Source organism: Nannospalax galili, unplaced genomic scaffold (assembly GCF_000622305.1).
Source record: "Nannospalax galili isolate Female #2095 unplaced genomic scaffold, S.galili_v1.0 scaffold646, whole genome shotgun sequence".
Taxonomy (NCBI): domain Eukaryota; kingdom Metazoa; phylum Chordata; class Mammalia; order Rodentia; family Spalacidae; genus Nannospalax; species Nannospalax galili.
In genome coordinates, this window is record NW_008355279.1 from 1294646 (window position 1) to 1311167 (window position 16522).

At 41.8% G+C, this 16522-nt stretch overlaps 1 protein-coding gene across 1 annotated transcript in view; it reads right to left on the reverse strand.

Moving 5' to 3' along the window:
- Window positions 1–956: 956 nt before the first annotated feature.
- The window catches only part of LOC103749577 (sodium-dependent glucose transporter 1-like), a 30948-nt gene continuing 15382 nt past the window's right edge, over window positions 957–16522 (reverse strand). The window contains 5 exon segments of the mRNA XM_008852448.1: window positions 957–1382; window positions 1384–2321; window positions 4044–4160; window positions 6796–6964; window positions 15794–15987. Coding sequence (XP_008850670.1) covers window positions 1287–1382; window positions 1384–2321; window positions 4044–4160; window positions 6796–6964; window positions 15794–15987 — 1514 coding nt within the window. The 3' untranslated portion in view covers window positions 957–1286.

The window sequence follows — 16522 nt, forward strand, 5'->3', positions numbered from 1 at the left end:
CACCAAGGGATATCTTCTGTGCACTCTTTGAAAGGTAGAGAATGTAAACTATTTCTTAGCTTCCTTCCAAACACCAGGCTTGTAACAAGACCACCTGGTAGTTTATGGAAGACCCTGAGAATTAACATTTCAGTATATTGTACCACTTATTATAAATGGGCCAAGAAATTTTGATTCCCAAAACATGCTGAAAGCTAATCCTTGGTTCTGACTGGCACTTTTAGGATTGTAATTCACTATTCACATAGGATGGTGATTTGTGGTCACTGCCAGTGGTGGCCGCTCCTCCTTTCACACAGGTGCCGCTCCTTCATTCTCGTGGGTGTCAAGGCTGCTCCTCCCACTCGCCCTGCACTGAGGCCGCTCTTCTCCTTGCCCTGTGCTCTCTCCTGTCGTCACTGCTTCTGCCCAGTCCCGGACCCCAGGGCTGGTGAGGAGACTGTGTCAGCGAAGCCACATTCAGACACAGGAGACCAGGTTCAGTGACACAGGTCTGGTTTATTGCAGGAAGGCACAAGCTTATATAGGGATAGTGGTCCAATCACAGCACAGCAAGTAGGATGTCTTATTAGCATAACAGGTTTAGTGTCCTATCACAGTACAGCAAGTAGGATACCTTATTAGCATAACAGACTTAACATCCTATCACAGAATAGAGGGTAGGATGCCGCATTAGCATACTGGGTTTCAGATTACAGAGCCTGGATTCCTGGAAACCATGTGACCCTGACAGTTGCAATATCACCCTAGGCTCAAGCCTGTCTCCCACAGTGATTATTCACTGAAGTCAGTCAGTGACACATTTGCTCTGTGTTTGTCCCTTTTGCCTTGGTGCTTTACTGGGGAATGGCCACTGTTCATGGCAGAGGACTCAAGCAGCAAGGCATTTGAGTTACAGAGCCTGGATTCCTGGAAACCATGTGACCCTGACAGTTGCAATATCACCCTAGGCTCAAGCCTGTCTCCCACAGTGATTATTCACTGAAGTCAGTCAGTGACACATTTGCTCTGTGTTTGTCCCTTTTGCCTTGGTGCTTTACTGGGGAATGGCCACTGTTCATGGCAGAGGACTCAAGCAGCAAGGCATTTGAGAACTGCCTGAGGACCTCTGCTGTGGGCTCCATCAAACTAACTCTAGACCTCTCTCCTACAGAATGCCTCATATTCTTCATTTTAATCACTTCAAAATCTCCTTCATCCCATTGTTTTTCATCTTCCCATTCATTACCTTCCTCATTTAGCTCAGAACCAGAAAACAAAGCTTTCTGATCCTTGCTTCCTCCATTTCATTCCATTTTCTCACCCTCCCCTTTCATTTTCTCCCTTTGTAGTTCAGAACTAGAGGGTAAAATTTTCTGGCCCTCCCTTTTGATGTTTTTTTTTCTGCTTACGATCCAGAGGCAAGGTGGCTAATTTATACATCACAGGAAATAAAACAGCAGTGAATACTGTGGACCCCAAACAGGTGTACAGAACTACGGGCAAATTTGGATATTGTCCTTGAAGAATTCCAGCTAGTGCAGGAGTAGCCATTAGTCCCAAGGCTGCACCAATTAGAATAAATGCTGCAGATTTCCCACTTATGCTGGTGTACCGCTCAATCCAAGAAATCCCACTGGGAAATGTGGTTGCCATCGAGGCTCCATACACGGAAGTTGCGATCCAGAGGCAAAGTTTGTTCTTGTCAAAAAGCACCAGAAATAAAGATGAGACCAGGCTGCCAACGTTGCTCAACACAATCATGGTTCCAGGCTGTAGACACGCTGCAAAGAAGATGGCCAGGCCCCTGCAGCCTGCAAAGGTCCCCCAGAAGATGGAGTTCAACCCGGCTGCTTCACTTTCCTCCATGCCAACATGGGTGGTTGCAAATGAGAATATGTAAGAGCCATATGTCACCTCAGCGCCAACGTAGAAAAAGAAGAACAGGAAGAGGAGGCAGAGCAGGGCCTTGTGGTATTTAGCTCTTTGAGATCGCTGGGCTGATGCTGTGGATTTTTTATGTTTTGAGCGTTTTTTAAAAAATGGAGCCAAGAGAAGGACAGAAACTACTGAAGCATAAGTGCCGATGGAAGCATAAGCCCACAGCAAATTCATGTCATCAGGCACTGCAAACAGAGGGTCTGAGGTGGCTTCGGAGGATCCGTTCAGCATTAGAGGATGAAAGTCAGGCTCCGTGTGGTTCGCAGCAGAGGCTGCTGTGCCCCATGCCAGTTTAGCCAGCAGGGGAGCCAGAAAGGCACCCAAGGCGAAACTGAAGTGCAAGGCCTGCATATGGGGGGCTCCTTTGTCCCCCCAAAGATCCAAAATGAGGACATTGCCACCTAACAATGAAAGATATGGGAACTCATTTAGGTTAAATGCAAAGTCACATAGTTAAGAAAAAAAGGAAAAACAAAAATAAAACAACTACAACAACAAAGACCCACAAAGAAGTCTGTGTTACGTGGCATGAACATGATAAATGTTCTAAATTACAAAAGGCCTCACCTGATTCAACTCTGTGATGAAAGAACTCTAACTCACCACCATAAAAAATTATAACTTAGGGGGCTGGAGAGATGGCTCAGAGAAGAGCACTGACTGCTTCAGAGGACCCAGGTTTGGTTCCCAGCACCCACATGGTGACTAACAACCATCTGACTCCAGTTCCAGGGACTCTAACACCCTCTTCTGACCTCCATGGGCATTGAATGACATGGGTACACTTCCATATATGCAGGTAATATACTCATACACAAAAACAAAAATAATAAAATATTTTAAAATAAATTATACATTATATCATCTCATACTCATGGGTGGAATTGGACGATTGAATCAACTACCACTTCTGAGAGCCAGGTACATCAACCTTGAACTCACAGAGATCCTCCTGCCTCTGCCTCCCAAGTGCTGGGACTAAAGGCGTGTACTACCACACCCAGCAGCAAAAGTTTTTTATAAACCAGTGCTAACACTTCACTAGGGAGTCTTATTTGATACAGCTGTTTACTTATATGCATTACATAAAATGCCTATGCATCTATACATACATATACTTGGCAAAAATGTTATTAGACAAAAAGGCCAGATTCTCAAACATTTTGTACTTGCAAGAGTAGAAATGCTATTTACTTATGCATAAAAGAGATGTAAAACATCCACCTAAGAACCTGAATACTCCAAGATCCTAGTGTACCCATTAGATGGAACAATGCACATTTTAGAACCTGCACTTAATATTATCAGAGGACCTACAAGATGAAAAAGCCCAAAGCTTCAAGTCTACGGCTATCTCTTTTTTTTTTATTGAATGTTTTCAGATAAGCATTTAATTCTACCCTGAATTTACCAACCAAACAAAACCTCAAGTACAATTTGTTTCCATATCTATAAAATAGCATTAGAGTAGGGAAGAGAGGGATGGAAAGTTGGAATTTTTAGTAAACACATATCACACATGTTATTGAATAGATTTTCATGGGTGTGTATGTATGTGCATGTTTGTGTGTGATTTGTATATTATGCATGATGTATATGGTATATGTGTGTATGGTGCATGCATGTGAGTGTGTGGGTACACATGTCCATGTAGAGGTCAGAGGAGGATGTCAAGTATCTTCCTCTATTGTCTCCTTATTATTTTGAGATAAAGTCTCTCCCTGAACAAGAAACTGGCTGGCCAGTGAATTCTTGAATCTGTCCCTAAATGCTTAGGTTTATAGGCATGCACAGTCAGGCTTTTAATATTGGTGCTAGGGATTCACACCTAGGTCCTCATGCTTACAGAGCAAACACTCTCTGAGTCACCTCCTCATCCCCTAGTAGGTTTTCAAAGACATGATGACAGTTGGAGAAGATTTACTGTAGAAGGATCTCTCATAGGATGAAATTTCTAAGATTACAGTCAGATATTTAGAAAATTGGTGTCCTAATTTACAGGAAGAGTGACTGACAGCACGATGGTCTGAGTAGGTGACCCTGTGACCAGCTCAGTAGTCTCTGTCATTTCAAGGAACAATTTAGCAGCGATGTCCCAGTTATGACTCTAAGGGCTCACTAACCTGTGTCCAGAATGCCAAATGAAACGCCAATGACAGATGTCATGATGATCAATAGGACTGCTGTCTTGCAAACAGGAGTTAGATAAAGACCAACTGAGCTCATCAGGTTTGACATCCCTGAGAAGAAAAGTTTGAAAGTCAGCTATTAATGAAAGTATTCATGTGGTCATAAGCCAACACCATAACAACTTCCAAAACTCCACACTGTGATCAAATTAAAAGTATGTAATCTCATGATGGGCATGATGGCACTGCCTTTAATCCCAGCACTCCGGAGGCAGAGGCAGGGGGATTTCTGTGAGTTCAAGGCCAGCCTGGTCTACATAGTGAGTTCCAGGCCAGCTGGGGCTACAGGGAGACCCTATCTCATAAAGACCAAAAAAAAAAAAAAAAGCATTTAATCTTATGGGGTAAGACTTGTACCTTCCACAAGTAGTCATGTCCTTTAAATCTTATATAATCTTTATGGATTATAAAATATAAATTATTAAGTGAATATAATTATATCACTGCTAGAATCAAACTTTAAGTCATAATATCAAAGCAAATTTTTATAACAAAAAAGTCAAAAATTATTTTCTTAGTCTAGAATGGTGATGCACACCTTTAATCCCAGCAATCAGGTGGCAGAGCAGGCATAGCTCTATGAGATGGAGGCCTTGTCTACATAGAGCGTTCCAGGCCAGCTGTGGCTACAAGGAGTCCCTGTTTCAATATTATGTATATAGTTTACTTAAATGCTTCACATTTTAAAACCAAAAGGGGACTGATGAGACGGCTCAGTGGGTAAAACCACTTGCTGAAAAGTCTGATGACCTGAGTTAGATCCCAGGGACCCACATGGTGGAAGGAGAGAACCAACTCCTGAAAGCTGTTCTCTGGCCTCCACAGGTGCACTCTGGCATGCACTAACTAACTAACTAACTAACTAACTAACTAACTAACTAAACTAACTAATAAATAAATGTAATTTTTAACTTTTAAAACAAATATTTTATTTATTGCCTGCATGTATAAGTGTACCTGTATCATGCAGTGCCTGCCAAGGTCAGAAGAGGGTATTGGACCCCTGGAACTGGAGTTACAGACTGTTGTTAGCTGTCATGTGGGTGCTGGGAACTGAACCCAGGAATCTGGAAGAGCAGCCAGTGCTCTTAACCACTGAGCCATCTCCCCAGCCCCATTTTTTTTAACTTTTAAAGAACCAAAAGGGGTTGGAGTAGTTGGAGAGATGGCTCCATGGATAAAGCCCTTGCATACTTGAGGACCAGAGTTCAGATCCCCATCACTTATATAAAAGTTGGATGGGTGTGGCAGCCATCTGTAATCCCAGAGCTCAGGAGGATCCCCAGGGTAAGATGGCCAGCTAAACTAACTAAATTGGTGAGCTCTGGGTTCTGCAGAGATCTTGCCTCAGTGAATAAACTGGGGTGATTAAGGAAGACACCTCTGGCCTCCACATCCATACACACATACCTGAACACATGAATCCACACATGTGTACATGAATCCACACACACATGCATGTATGCACCACACATGCAAAACCAAACCAAATAGCCAAAGGGGACTTTATTTTTAATTTTTTTATGGCTTTTTTTTTTTTTTTTTTTTTTTTGAATAAACTGGGGTGATTAAGGAAGACACCTCTGGCCTCCACATCCATACACACATACCTGAACACATGAATCCACACATGTGTACATGAATCCACACACACATGCATGTATGCACCACACATGCAAAACCAAACCAAATAGCCAAAGGGGACTTTATTTTTAATTTTTTTATGGCTTTTTTTTTTTTTTTTTTTTTTTGAGTCCCTATCTACACCTCCTCTTCCTGCCCCCCACCCAATTTGATGTACTCTATTATATAGATAATATGACCTCTAGAGTCTGATTTGTGTCCTCAGGTGTCCTGAAGGGGACTTTTAGATATGAAATAACAATAAAAGGGGGGGGGGGTGGCAATTAGTATAGTAGTTTAGAATAAAACTTTAAATGAATTAGTTTGGAGAATAGTGAAGAAAATACAAAGCATGTAGTTTTGGGCTGGGATTTAGATCAGTAGCAGAACACTTGTGTATAAGAACTTCGATTTAATCCTCTGCAAACAAAAATTTACTATATATAATTTATTATATATAGTCTTTCAACTATAAAAGGGATCATTAATTCATCAGGAATAATAGATTTTTCTTCTTGGATCCGAAGGAGTTATGTCATATTTTCTTTAAACATGTCAATGCTTTCAAAGCAGAGTGCTATAAAAGTTTTCCCATCTACTCCCAGGGTGTGGTAGAGCCGCCTGGGCTCAACACTAACATGGAGCAGCAGGGACAAAAACACAACCTACAGTGTTCGCCACCATCTCCTGCCTCTGCACGTTCAATCCAGGTTCTAGGTGCTCTAACTTCTGAATTCTACAGCCCTGGAAGCCCTGCTCTATCTTGGATAAGCACAACTTTTTTGATAACTAGTGAGTTGGAGTAGAGCTGGAGTTACAGTGAAGGTCAGCAAATCTTGGGATTTCTAACATGCATACCCAAGAGCTAGTCAAGGAAGCTTCCAGAAGGCTCAGTACAGAGTCTCTGTAACTGCTAAGGTGAAGTAGAATCTGAGGACACCCAGGTGTTGTGGGGCAGCAAAACACAACCTTTAGTTGTCAGTCAATCCAGGGGCCACTGCTTACCATGTGTAAACTGTAAACACTGATAGAAACAATGAAATGAAAATCAGTGTTAACTTACCCAAAAGTAAAAAATGATTCATACAGTCAAAAAGAACTCCACCAATCAGAGAGCCACTCAGGTATCCCAAAGCACGACCCACAAATATTTCAGAAAGACTGCTGATATTTCGATTCACATTTCTGGCCAGATCTTGAAATGTGGGTCCCAATATGGCAGCACTTATTCCCTGAAATTAAAAAGACAAAAGCTTTTATTTACAAGCAAAATGATATTTATCTAATTTATATCCACTATAAAAAAAAAGTGAGGAGTGGGTTTTAATGAAGATAATTACTTTAAGTCTTATAGTAAAGAAAAATACACAGGAGCTAGAGATTTGGCTCAGCAGTTAAGAGCACTGGTTGCTTTTGCAGAGGACCTGGGTTCAGTTCCCAGCACCCACATGGGACTGACAACCATCCATAACTCCAGTTCCAGGCTATCTGACACCCTCTTCTGACCTCTATGGGCATTGTATGACATGGGTACACTTACATAATACAGGTAATACACTAATACACATAAAATAAAAATAATAAATAAAATGTTAAAGCCAGGTATGGTGGTGCACGCCTTTAATCCCAGCACTTGGGAGGCAGAAGCAGGCAGATCTCTGTGAGTTGAAGGCCAGTCTGGTCTACATAGTGAGTTCCAGGACAGCTGGGGCTACAGGAAGACCCTGTCTCAAAAAGACACACACACACACAAAAAATTTAAAAGAAGAAAAATACACAATAATAATAAAATTACTAGAGCCATAGACTTCTGTTACTTTTCTTTGTTGCAAAGCTCACTTTTTGAAAAGTTATTTAAAAGCCAGTGTGGTAGTGCACAAACTTGCACCTTTGATTCCAGCACTTGGGAGGCAGGTGGATCTCTGTGAGATCCAGCCCAGTCTGGTCTTCTATAGTTCAACAATACTTTAAAAGACTATTCTAGCCACATGTGTTGGTCCACACCTTTAATCCCAGCACTTGGGAGGCAGAGGAAGGTGGACATCTGTGAGTTTGAGGCCAGCTGGGGCTACAGGGAGACCCTATCTCAAAAAGGCCAAAAAGTAGACCCTATTCTACTTTCAATTCTCATCAATGAAGCTCCCTTATGCAACAAAGGAAGAGGAACACAAAAGGCCACAGTAGGCAGAATATGGGTCCTTAGACAGTACTCCTATATTGAGGTCCACCCAACCAGGGCTCAGGGACCATTGCGGAAGAGGGGGAAGAAAGATTGTAAGAGCCAGGGAGAAGGTGCGTGACCATACAGAAATAGTCCTACAGGCACCTGGGACCTTTCTCATACAAACCTACAACAATGGTATCATCACACACAAGACCCATGCGAACGTAGGCAGACAAAAACCCAGCGCAGAACTGTAGAAATGAACAGCAAGCCCCAATCTCAGCCAAAGAATTACTGGCAGCTGATCACTGCTGGGTGAGGAAGAGCTGATCTTCTTGAAGAGAGAGACTATTCTAGCCACATGTGATGGCCCAACATGTGGCTAGTCTAAACCTAGAGGGCTGACTAACCTATTCATCAGTGCAAGTGGTAGATGAACTTGCACTGAAGGACATCTCGGGACACTAACTTTGCATAATAGGCTTTAATACAAATGACAGAATGTATGAACTGCAGTTGGGGGGGGGCTATGGGAGGGTACCTAAGAGGAAGGGGGGGCATAAAGGTGATTTCATGTATGAAATACACAAAAATTCAATAAAATTTTAAAAAGAGACTATTTTATAATAAAAGTTAATAAGGAACTGGGGGTATAACTCAGTGGTAGACTGCTTGACTAGCATACACACTTTTATGTCTAGCACTACAAAATAATAATGCCAGTATTTATTTATGTATTTTAGTGTGTGTTGGTTTAATTTTTAAAGGTACGTTTTTAGAACTTTCAGCATTAAATATGAGACAGATGAACAACTTTTCCTATGCAGATTTACTAGTAAAATAAACTTATGTTATCTATAGTGGAAAATTTGTCAGCAAGGATAACTGATGCACTCATCTTTATAAGTAATCAAGCATTATTGTTAAAAGTAAATTAAATAGATATGTCTCAGGAGCTGGAGACATGGCTCAGCGATTAAGAGTCCTTCCTGGTCTTCCAGAGGGCCCAAATTTGGTTCCCAGTACCCACATAAGGTAGTTTACAACCTCCTGTAACTCCAGCTCCAGAGAATTTGGTATCCCTTTTGGGCCTCTGCAGGCACATGCACAGGTTTGTAAACACAGACGTAATTTAAAATAAATCTTTTTTTCAAAATATACACCTCAAAATCCTCATGTAAAAGAATATTTTGCCATTTTTATTATCAAGAATTAAAAGTTGGGGCTGAGGGACGTCTGTAAAATCAATAATTTAAATCTAAGGGATATAAAAATTAAGGCCTAAAGGGACAGCAATAACTTTTTTTTTTTCTTTTTTGAGACAGGGATTCACTATGTAGCCTCAGCTGGCCTGGAACTTCCTATGTAGACCAGGCTGTCCTCAGACTCACAGAGCTCCCCTCACCTCTGTCTTCTGCTGGGATCAAAGGCATGCACCACAAACCCAGCAACGGCCATAATTTTTCCTACCTACAGGTTATTTTTACAGAGAAACTGAAGCTACTTTGAAGCTGTTAGTAAATATGTCTAGGCCACACTGTTACAGTGTGGGACAGTGTGTGCATCTAGCCACTTGGACCCAGAGATCTACCAACCTGTATTTTGTTAACATGACATTCCCAGAGACTTGCTTCCTAGAGTACCCTGGAAATAAAGGTCAATAAAGATTAAGATTATAAGTAATACATGAAACTAAAATTACTAGAAATGGGAAAAAGGAATCCCTATATGAAACTATACAAGGAAGATAAATTTGCTTTTGGTAAGGAAAACCTATAAGGTGAAAAGGTGTTTTATTTTATTAAAGAAAATGGAGTAATTTTTGTCCTAAAGTAGAATGACTAGTTCTAAAATGAGAAATGACATAGGACAAAAGCTGAATGAAAGAGAACGTTACAGAGCGGCCTGCGCAGGTAGCTTAGTTGGTAGAGTGCCTGCCCAGCATGTAGGAAGTCCTGAGTTCAATCCCTAGGCATAAAAGTGAGCATGGTGGTACAAACCTGTAATCTCAGCACTAAGGAGATGGAGGCAGGACGATCAGAAGTTCAAAGTCATCCTTGATTAGGTATTGAATTCAAGGCAAGTCTGGGATATGAGAGACCCTATCTAAAATCAACAAGCAAACAAAAAGTCCCCAAAACATTGTAGAAGGTAAGAAGACTTATCCCAAAACTCTGTGGAAAGAATTTTATGTGTGACAATGCTTGCTGAAATCAGAAGGAAATTATTTACAAGATTTTTAATGAGCATTTGTGCTGAATAGCTTTAGTGTCAACTTGACGCACCTGGGTTGAGGGAGCCTCAATTGGTGAATTGTCTCCATTGGCCTGGCCTATGGCCATGTCTGTGGGGCATTGTCTTCATTGGTGAGTGATGTGGGAGGGCCCAGCCCACTGTGGGTGGTGCTACCCCTGGGCAGGTGGGCCTGTGTTGCATAAGAAAGCAGGCTGAGCAGGGGCCAGGGGAGCAAGTCAGTAAGCAGTGTTCCTCCATGACCTGTGCTCCAGCTCCTACCTCCAGGTTTCTGCCCTGAGTTCCTTCCTTGGGCTCCCTAATGAACTGTGACCCAGGAGATGTAAGCCAAATAAACCCTTTCCTCCCCTAGTTGGTATTGGTCAGAGTATTTTGTCACAGCAATGAAGAAACAAACTAGGACAGCATTATTATCTCAGATACACTGCAAAACTAGAATTTGGTCCTCACTGTTAGTAAACAAACAAACAAACCCCAAACCAGGAGCTGAGGAGATGGCTCAGTGTTTAAGAGCACTTACTGCTGTTGCAAAGAACAGGAATTCAGGGGCTGGAGAGATGGCTCAGTGGTTAAGAGCACTGGCTGCTCTTGCACAGAACTCAGATTTGGTTCCCAGCACCAGCTTTGCAGTTAACAATCATCCTTAACTCCATTTCCAGAGTCCTGGACTCTGACACACAGGCAAGTAAAATACACATAAAATAAAAATTAAAAAAATTTTTTTTAAAAAAAAGAATGGAGTTTGGCTTGGTGGTACATGCCTTTAATGCCAGAACTAACTAAGTACAGTTCCAGATGATGACCTGATGCCTCACTTCTGGAACTCTCACATGTGTAGCATGTACTCTTATAAACATATATACACATAAATAAAATAGATCTACACACACACACACAAACACACACACACACACACATACACACACAAAGTTTTGGACTGGTAAGATGGCTTATAAGGTAAAGGTGCTTGTTGCGAAGCCTGTCTGCCTGAGTTCAACCCCAGGAGCCTACATGGTGGAAGCAGAGCATCAACTCCTGCAAGTTTCTCAACACATGAACACTGAGCCTGTACACACACACACACACACACTAAATAAATAAATGAATAAATAAATAAATAAATAAATAAATAATAAAAATTGCATTTGAGGTACTTGGCTTAGGAAAAAAAGATTCTAGGTTTTGCCAAAATATTTCCTGTGCTCTGTTGTTTCCTTATTAGATTTTTGCTTACTTAAGATCATGCATGGTGGCATATGCCTTTAATCCCTGTACTCTGGAGGCTGGGCTAGGACGATCAAAGTGTTCCAGGCCAACCTGGGACTACATAGTAAGACCTTATCTCAAAAAACAAATTATGTAATTTTCTGTATTTGCTTTTGAAATTTTGATATCACTTTGGGTAAATGAAGGACTAATGTTTCCTAGAACTAAGGTTCTTATATTGATTAAATGTTTTAAACCTTTGCTATTTTTATAAGCATCTCCAAATCAAATTAAATAAGTCTTTTTCTAGAGCTCGAATTAATTTTGGAACTTTCCAAATGGTTCCTTGGAATATCTCCAAAGGATATATCTCTTTATAAAAAGAGAGATATTAGGGGCTGGAGAGATGGCTCAGCAGTTAAGAGCATCCATATGGCAGTTAAGAACTATCTATAACTCCAGTTCCAGGGGAATCAGATACCCTCTTCTGATCTCTGTGTGTGTTGCATGACATGGTGCACTTACATATATGCAGGCAATACACTCATATACATAAAATGAGAAAAGTAAATAAAATGTTTTTAAAGGGAGATATTATTAGTTTGATACATTAAGTTATATCAGAAGCATGGTGAAATAATAAGAAACACAAAGGTTTATTTGAATTATATATGAGCAGGTGTGTTATTAATGTGTTTCAGAAATTGTGTGAAATTCTTAGAAGTACAATGGTTTTAGTGTAACACTATTAGTCACAATTCTAATTGTTCTGTTTGGTTTTTTTTGAGATAGGATCTCATGTATCCTTCCTGGGCTAGCTTTGAATTAATATGTAGATGAGGATAACCTTGAATTTCTTCTAATCCTGCTGTTTCTACCTCCTGAGTTAGGATGTGATTACAGGTTTCTACTACCACTCCAGTTTATTTGGTGCTGGGAACCAAACTCAGGACTACATGCTAGGCAAGTACTCTACTAAGTCACAACTCCCTCTATTTAAGTGTTCTAGGAAACAGTCAGGCACAACAGCTGTACATGTAATCATAGCTAATAAATAAGGAGGCTGAAGCAAGAAAGCCAGTTGAGTCCAGGAGTTCTGGTCAACGTGGACAACATAGCAACACCTATCTCATAAAAGTCATATGCAATGGACATAATCAACTTTTCTTGCCAAGTACATCACCATTGTAATAAACTCTCACCAGATCTTTAGCCATGGCCATTTTAAGTCTTGTCATTCATAGACTGTTGGTTGTCTAGTTTAGTACTCTCCCAAGCCACTATCAGTTTTGGTGTTCAAGGACATGCATGGGAAGGACTCTGTCCAGTTCCACTGGACTGGGTAGTAATTTTCAGACCTCTAATGAAGAAACTAAATGGCTCATTAACATCAAGCTGATGTTTAGCCCAACACCAAGCACAATAAGAATTAAATACTAAAGAAATGATTTGGCAGATTTTCATGCTAAATCAGTTGGTAGTGAAATTATTAAGCTATGCAATTAGAATGAACACACAAATTGGTCCAAGTCCAATTATCTATAAGAACTTATTTAGTAAACAGTGCTAGGTATCTGAACTGTAGAAACAACTTTGGTATTTAAAAGGATGTAAATCCATTGCTAAGCATGGACCCATGGAGAGCTTGGATAGATGCCTGGTCCTTGCTGAGTCTTCAAAACTCCTGGTGTTAAAATTTCTGCATTCTTAAGACACATGAAGGTAGAGATGAAGTGATCCAAACAATAGCAAAACACTGGTGGATAAATATTTTCGCTGCAAAAAGGAATCTAACCAAGGTTTGCTTGTCAGCCTATCATTTTTGTTGCGATGATGTAACTTCAGGTCACATGCTTCTAGTAGCTAGATGATTCAAACACAGATGAATTGCATTCACTTGATACTTAAAGTGCTTGTTTTCTAGGTGTAAGAAGCTTTCCTGTGTATTAAAGCTGACCCTGTAACAGTAGCTAGTTATTATAAAACACATTTTCCTCACGGGTCATTCCTGGAGAGACCTCCAGCAATTGTAGTACTTGTTTCACTGCACAGTTGTATAACAACTAAATAAGGGATCACAAACACAGTGGCATTAAGCCAAGCTCCTGAATTGACTGGATTGCTTCAGTCACAGGTATTTCCAGTTGATTGCAACTGGATCCCTTGTGAAATAGTCACTGCAAGGCAGCACCCCTGTGACAGAGCCTCAAGTATCTCTTACTTGTATCAAGTCTGATATGACTCAGCAGTTGAGGCTTTAATGCACTACACTAAAGTCTATTTTAGTAGGTAAAAAAGCCCTCATAACCACTAGCTGACAACGGCCTGAACTCTTGTGACCCAGATTCTGAAGAGCTGGTCTTTTATAAACAGCCATTTAAGTGACTACATGATTCTGTTGCAAGAGTTCAGACCAGGTTTTACTTTGCAGCAAACACTTGGTGTCACATTAAATCAAACAAAGGCTGTATCTTTGCAGCATACTACATAGGGAGTGGAAAAAAGTAAGCTTCTCACTAGACCTTGTTTATTACAGGGGAATGACTTTAATTAATGTCTGCTCCAATGCCACTAGGTGGCCATCTTTTCCATCTCAAGGGCTTTATTGGAATTGTAGACTGTTTATCCTGTTCAGTTGATATAAATCCTTCTGTTTGGCCTGGCTCACTCCTACCTTCTAAGTTGCTTTTCTAGACATTTCTATACCTACCACAATAAAAGCAGTCAATACCCAAAATGAATACCCACCTTGAAGTAGCTAAGGATGTTAGTTTCTACTGAAGAAAGTTTCTAATAGGGTTCCTGGGTATTTAGTTTGGTGGTAGTGGGGTGCTAGTTAGAATTTAAAACTAACCTGGAAGTTTGGGGAAATTGAGATCTTGTAGCCAGTCAGACTTCCCAGGGTTCAGAAGTGTGGCGCCCCTCTCTGAAAGGTGAATGAGGATGTTCACATTCCACAAAAACTTATTGGAACAAAATTTTACTTTAGAGCTTCTCCATGGGGTCTGGAGAAAAGGCTCATCAGTTAAGAGCACATACTTATCTTACAGAGGACTGGAGTTGGTTCCCAGCACCCACCACGGGCAGCTCACAACTGCCTGTAACTCTCTGGCTTCCATGGGCACCTGCACTCATGTGCACATACCCCTATCCCACATAATTAAACTCTTTTTAAATAAAGATGTCCTCTTTGCACATATTGGGGACCTGTGTGTGGTTCCAAAGAAAACCGAATGCTGTAGCTAACTCACTTGATTTCACAATTACACCGAGATGAAAAAGGTGGCTGAGAGACCAGGGTACAGCTCAGTGGAGAAAGCATGTCCTTAATGGATGATGCCCTGGGCTCAGTCTTCAGAAGGTATGTATGTGTACATATGCGAACACACACACACACACACACACACACACACACTGAATAAGGAAACTTCTCAGGGGAGAAGGACACATGTTCATGGGAGCAGCAAGCACTTGGTCTGCAGGCATCAGAATGGTGGATGACAACCCTGGCCACTATAAAGCTCTCAAATACTTGTGTTTAGTAGCTCTCCAGGTTCATATTGCCAGGCTAACTACAAAAATGGATAGCTATTTAAATCAAGCAATTTTGGTTAATTAATTTTGAGACAGGGTCTCACTATGGTCACCCTGGCTGGCTTTGAACTTGGTATGTAGACCAGTCTGCCCTCAAACTCACAGAGATCAATTTTGCTTCTGCCTCCCTGGGATTAAAGGTGTGTACCACCATCCTAGGCTCAAAAAATCAGGTAATTTTACACCAACTATGGGTCTTAATGGCCATCCTGCTCTCCAAGATCACAAATATTAAGTGATAAGGGGGAGGTCCCTATGAATATTGCTTTGAGGGTTAGCACAGGCATTTTACCAATAAAATGCACTTCTAGCCTTGCACTTTGCACCAAGAAAAACATTTAAGGATCTGAAGGCTTCGTTTAAATAGGATCAGGGAAGAATAGTGGGACATCTTCCTGGTTTCCTGCTTAACCAGTTCTGTGATCTGAAAAAGTCACTTTCCTCTTGGGACCTATTTCCTGGCTGCAAAATTAAGTGGTTAACTGAATCTGGCCAAGGGGCAGAGAAGAAGAAATTACAAAAAAACGTTTTCTCTATGATAATTTGGGATGGTGAGAGCAGTGGGTGAGTACCAGCACAGCCCCTCCTGGCTCTCGTCTGCACAAACCTATCAAGGCTTGCTGCAGTTGGAAAACATTAAGACAATGTGTTTCACACTTGACCTTCTTCGATTAGAACTGTACCCATTTTCTAGATGATGAAACTGGGGCCCAAGCAGCTTAAATAATGCAGCGCGCGGTCACACAATGTGCTGGTAGTGAAAAGCAAGGCTCCAGCTGGGAAGAGCTCCCTGCAGGAGGCCCGCTATGTCCCAGTCTGTGAGGGTTTCAGCCTCAGTTCTCACCATCCCCAGGAAGGCGGCATTCAGGACCACAGTGGTGAACCAGCGCAGCAGGCTTCCCCGGCCTCTCTGCTCCTTCTTCGCTGGGGTCTCGGCCTGGAGAAGGTGCTGCCCCACAGCCGCTGCCCCGGAACCACGGAACTCCGTTTCCACCTCCAGCTTGGCGGCTCCAGGCAAGTGGTCTTGCTCCGGCCCAGCTTTTTGCCAGGGCTCCTAGAGCTGTAAGCCCTGTTCCTCCCGACCAGAAGATTCCTCCCAGTGTTACCTCCCCCCCAGGGACTGTCCTGAGTCAGGATCTGGGAGAAGTTACACTTTGGACTGTGCATGTGTTTGAGAGTGGTGGATACCCGCGCCCAACTCGCAACAGTCCTAAGGAGGTCACTTGGCAGAAATAGGCCTTTCGCAGCAATTCAGACCCAGCTTCCATTGAAGGCAGCTTCAGCATCACACGCCCCTAAGCGCACACAAACTGACCCGCTAGCACCGCATGGCGGAGAGAGCTAGAAGGACAGCCTCAGATCAGCCCTATCAAGAGGCTTTGGGGCTGGAGGGATGGCTCAGTAGATAAGCGCACTTACTGCTCTTAAGGAAGACCCAAGTTCGGTTCTCATTACCCACGTCTCATAACTACAACTGCCTGTAACGCCAGTTCTAGGAGATCATAAGCCCTCTTCTGGTAGGTGCGTGCACACACACACACACACACACACACACACACACACACACACTCTA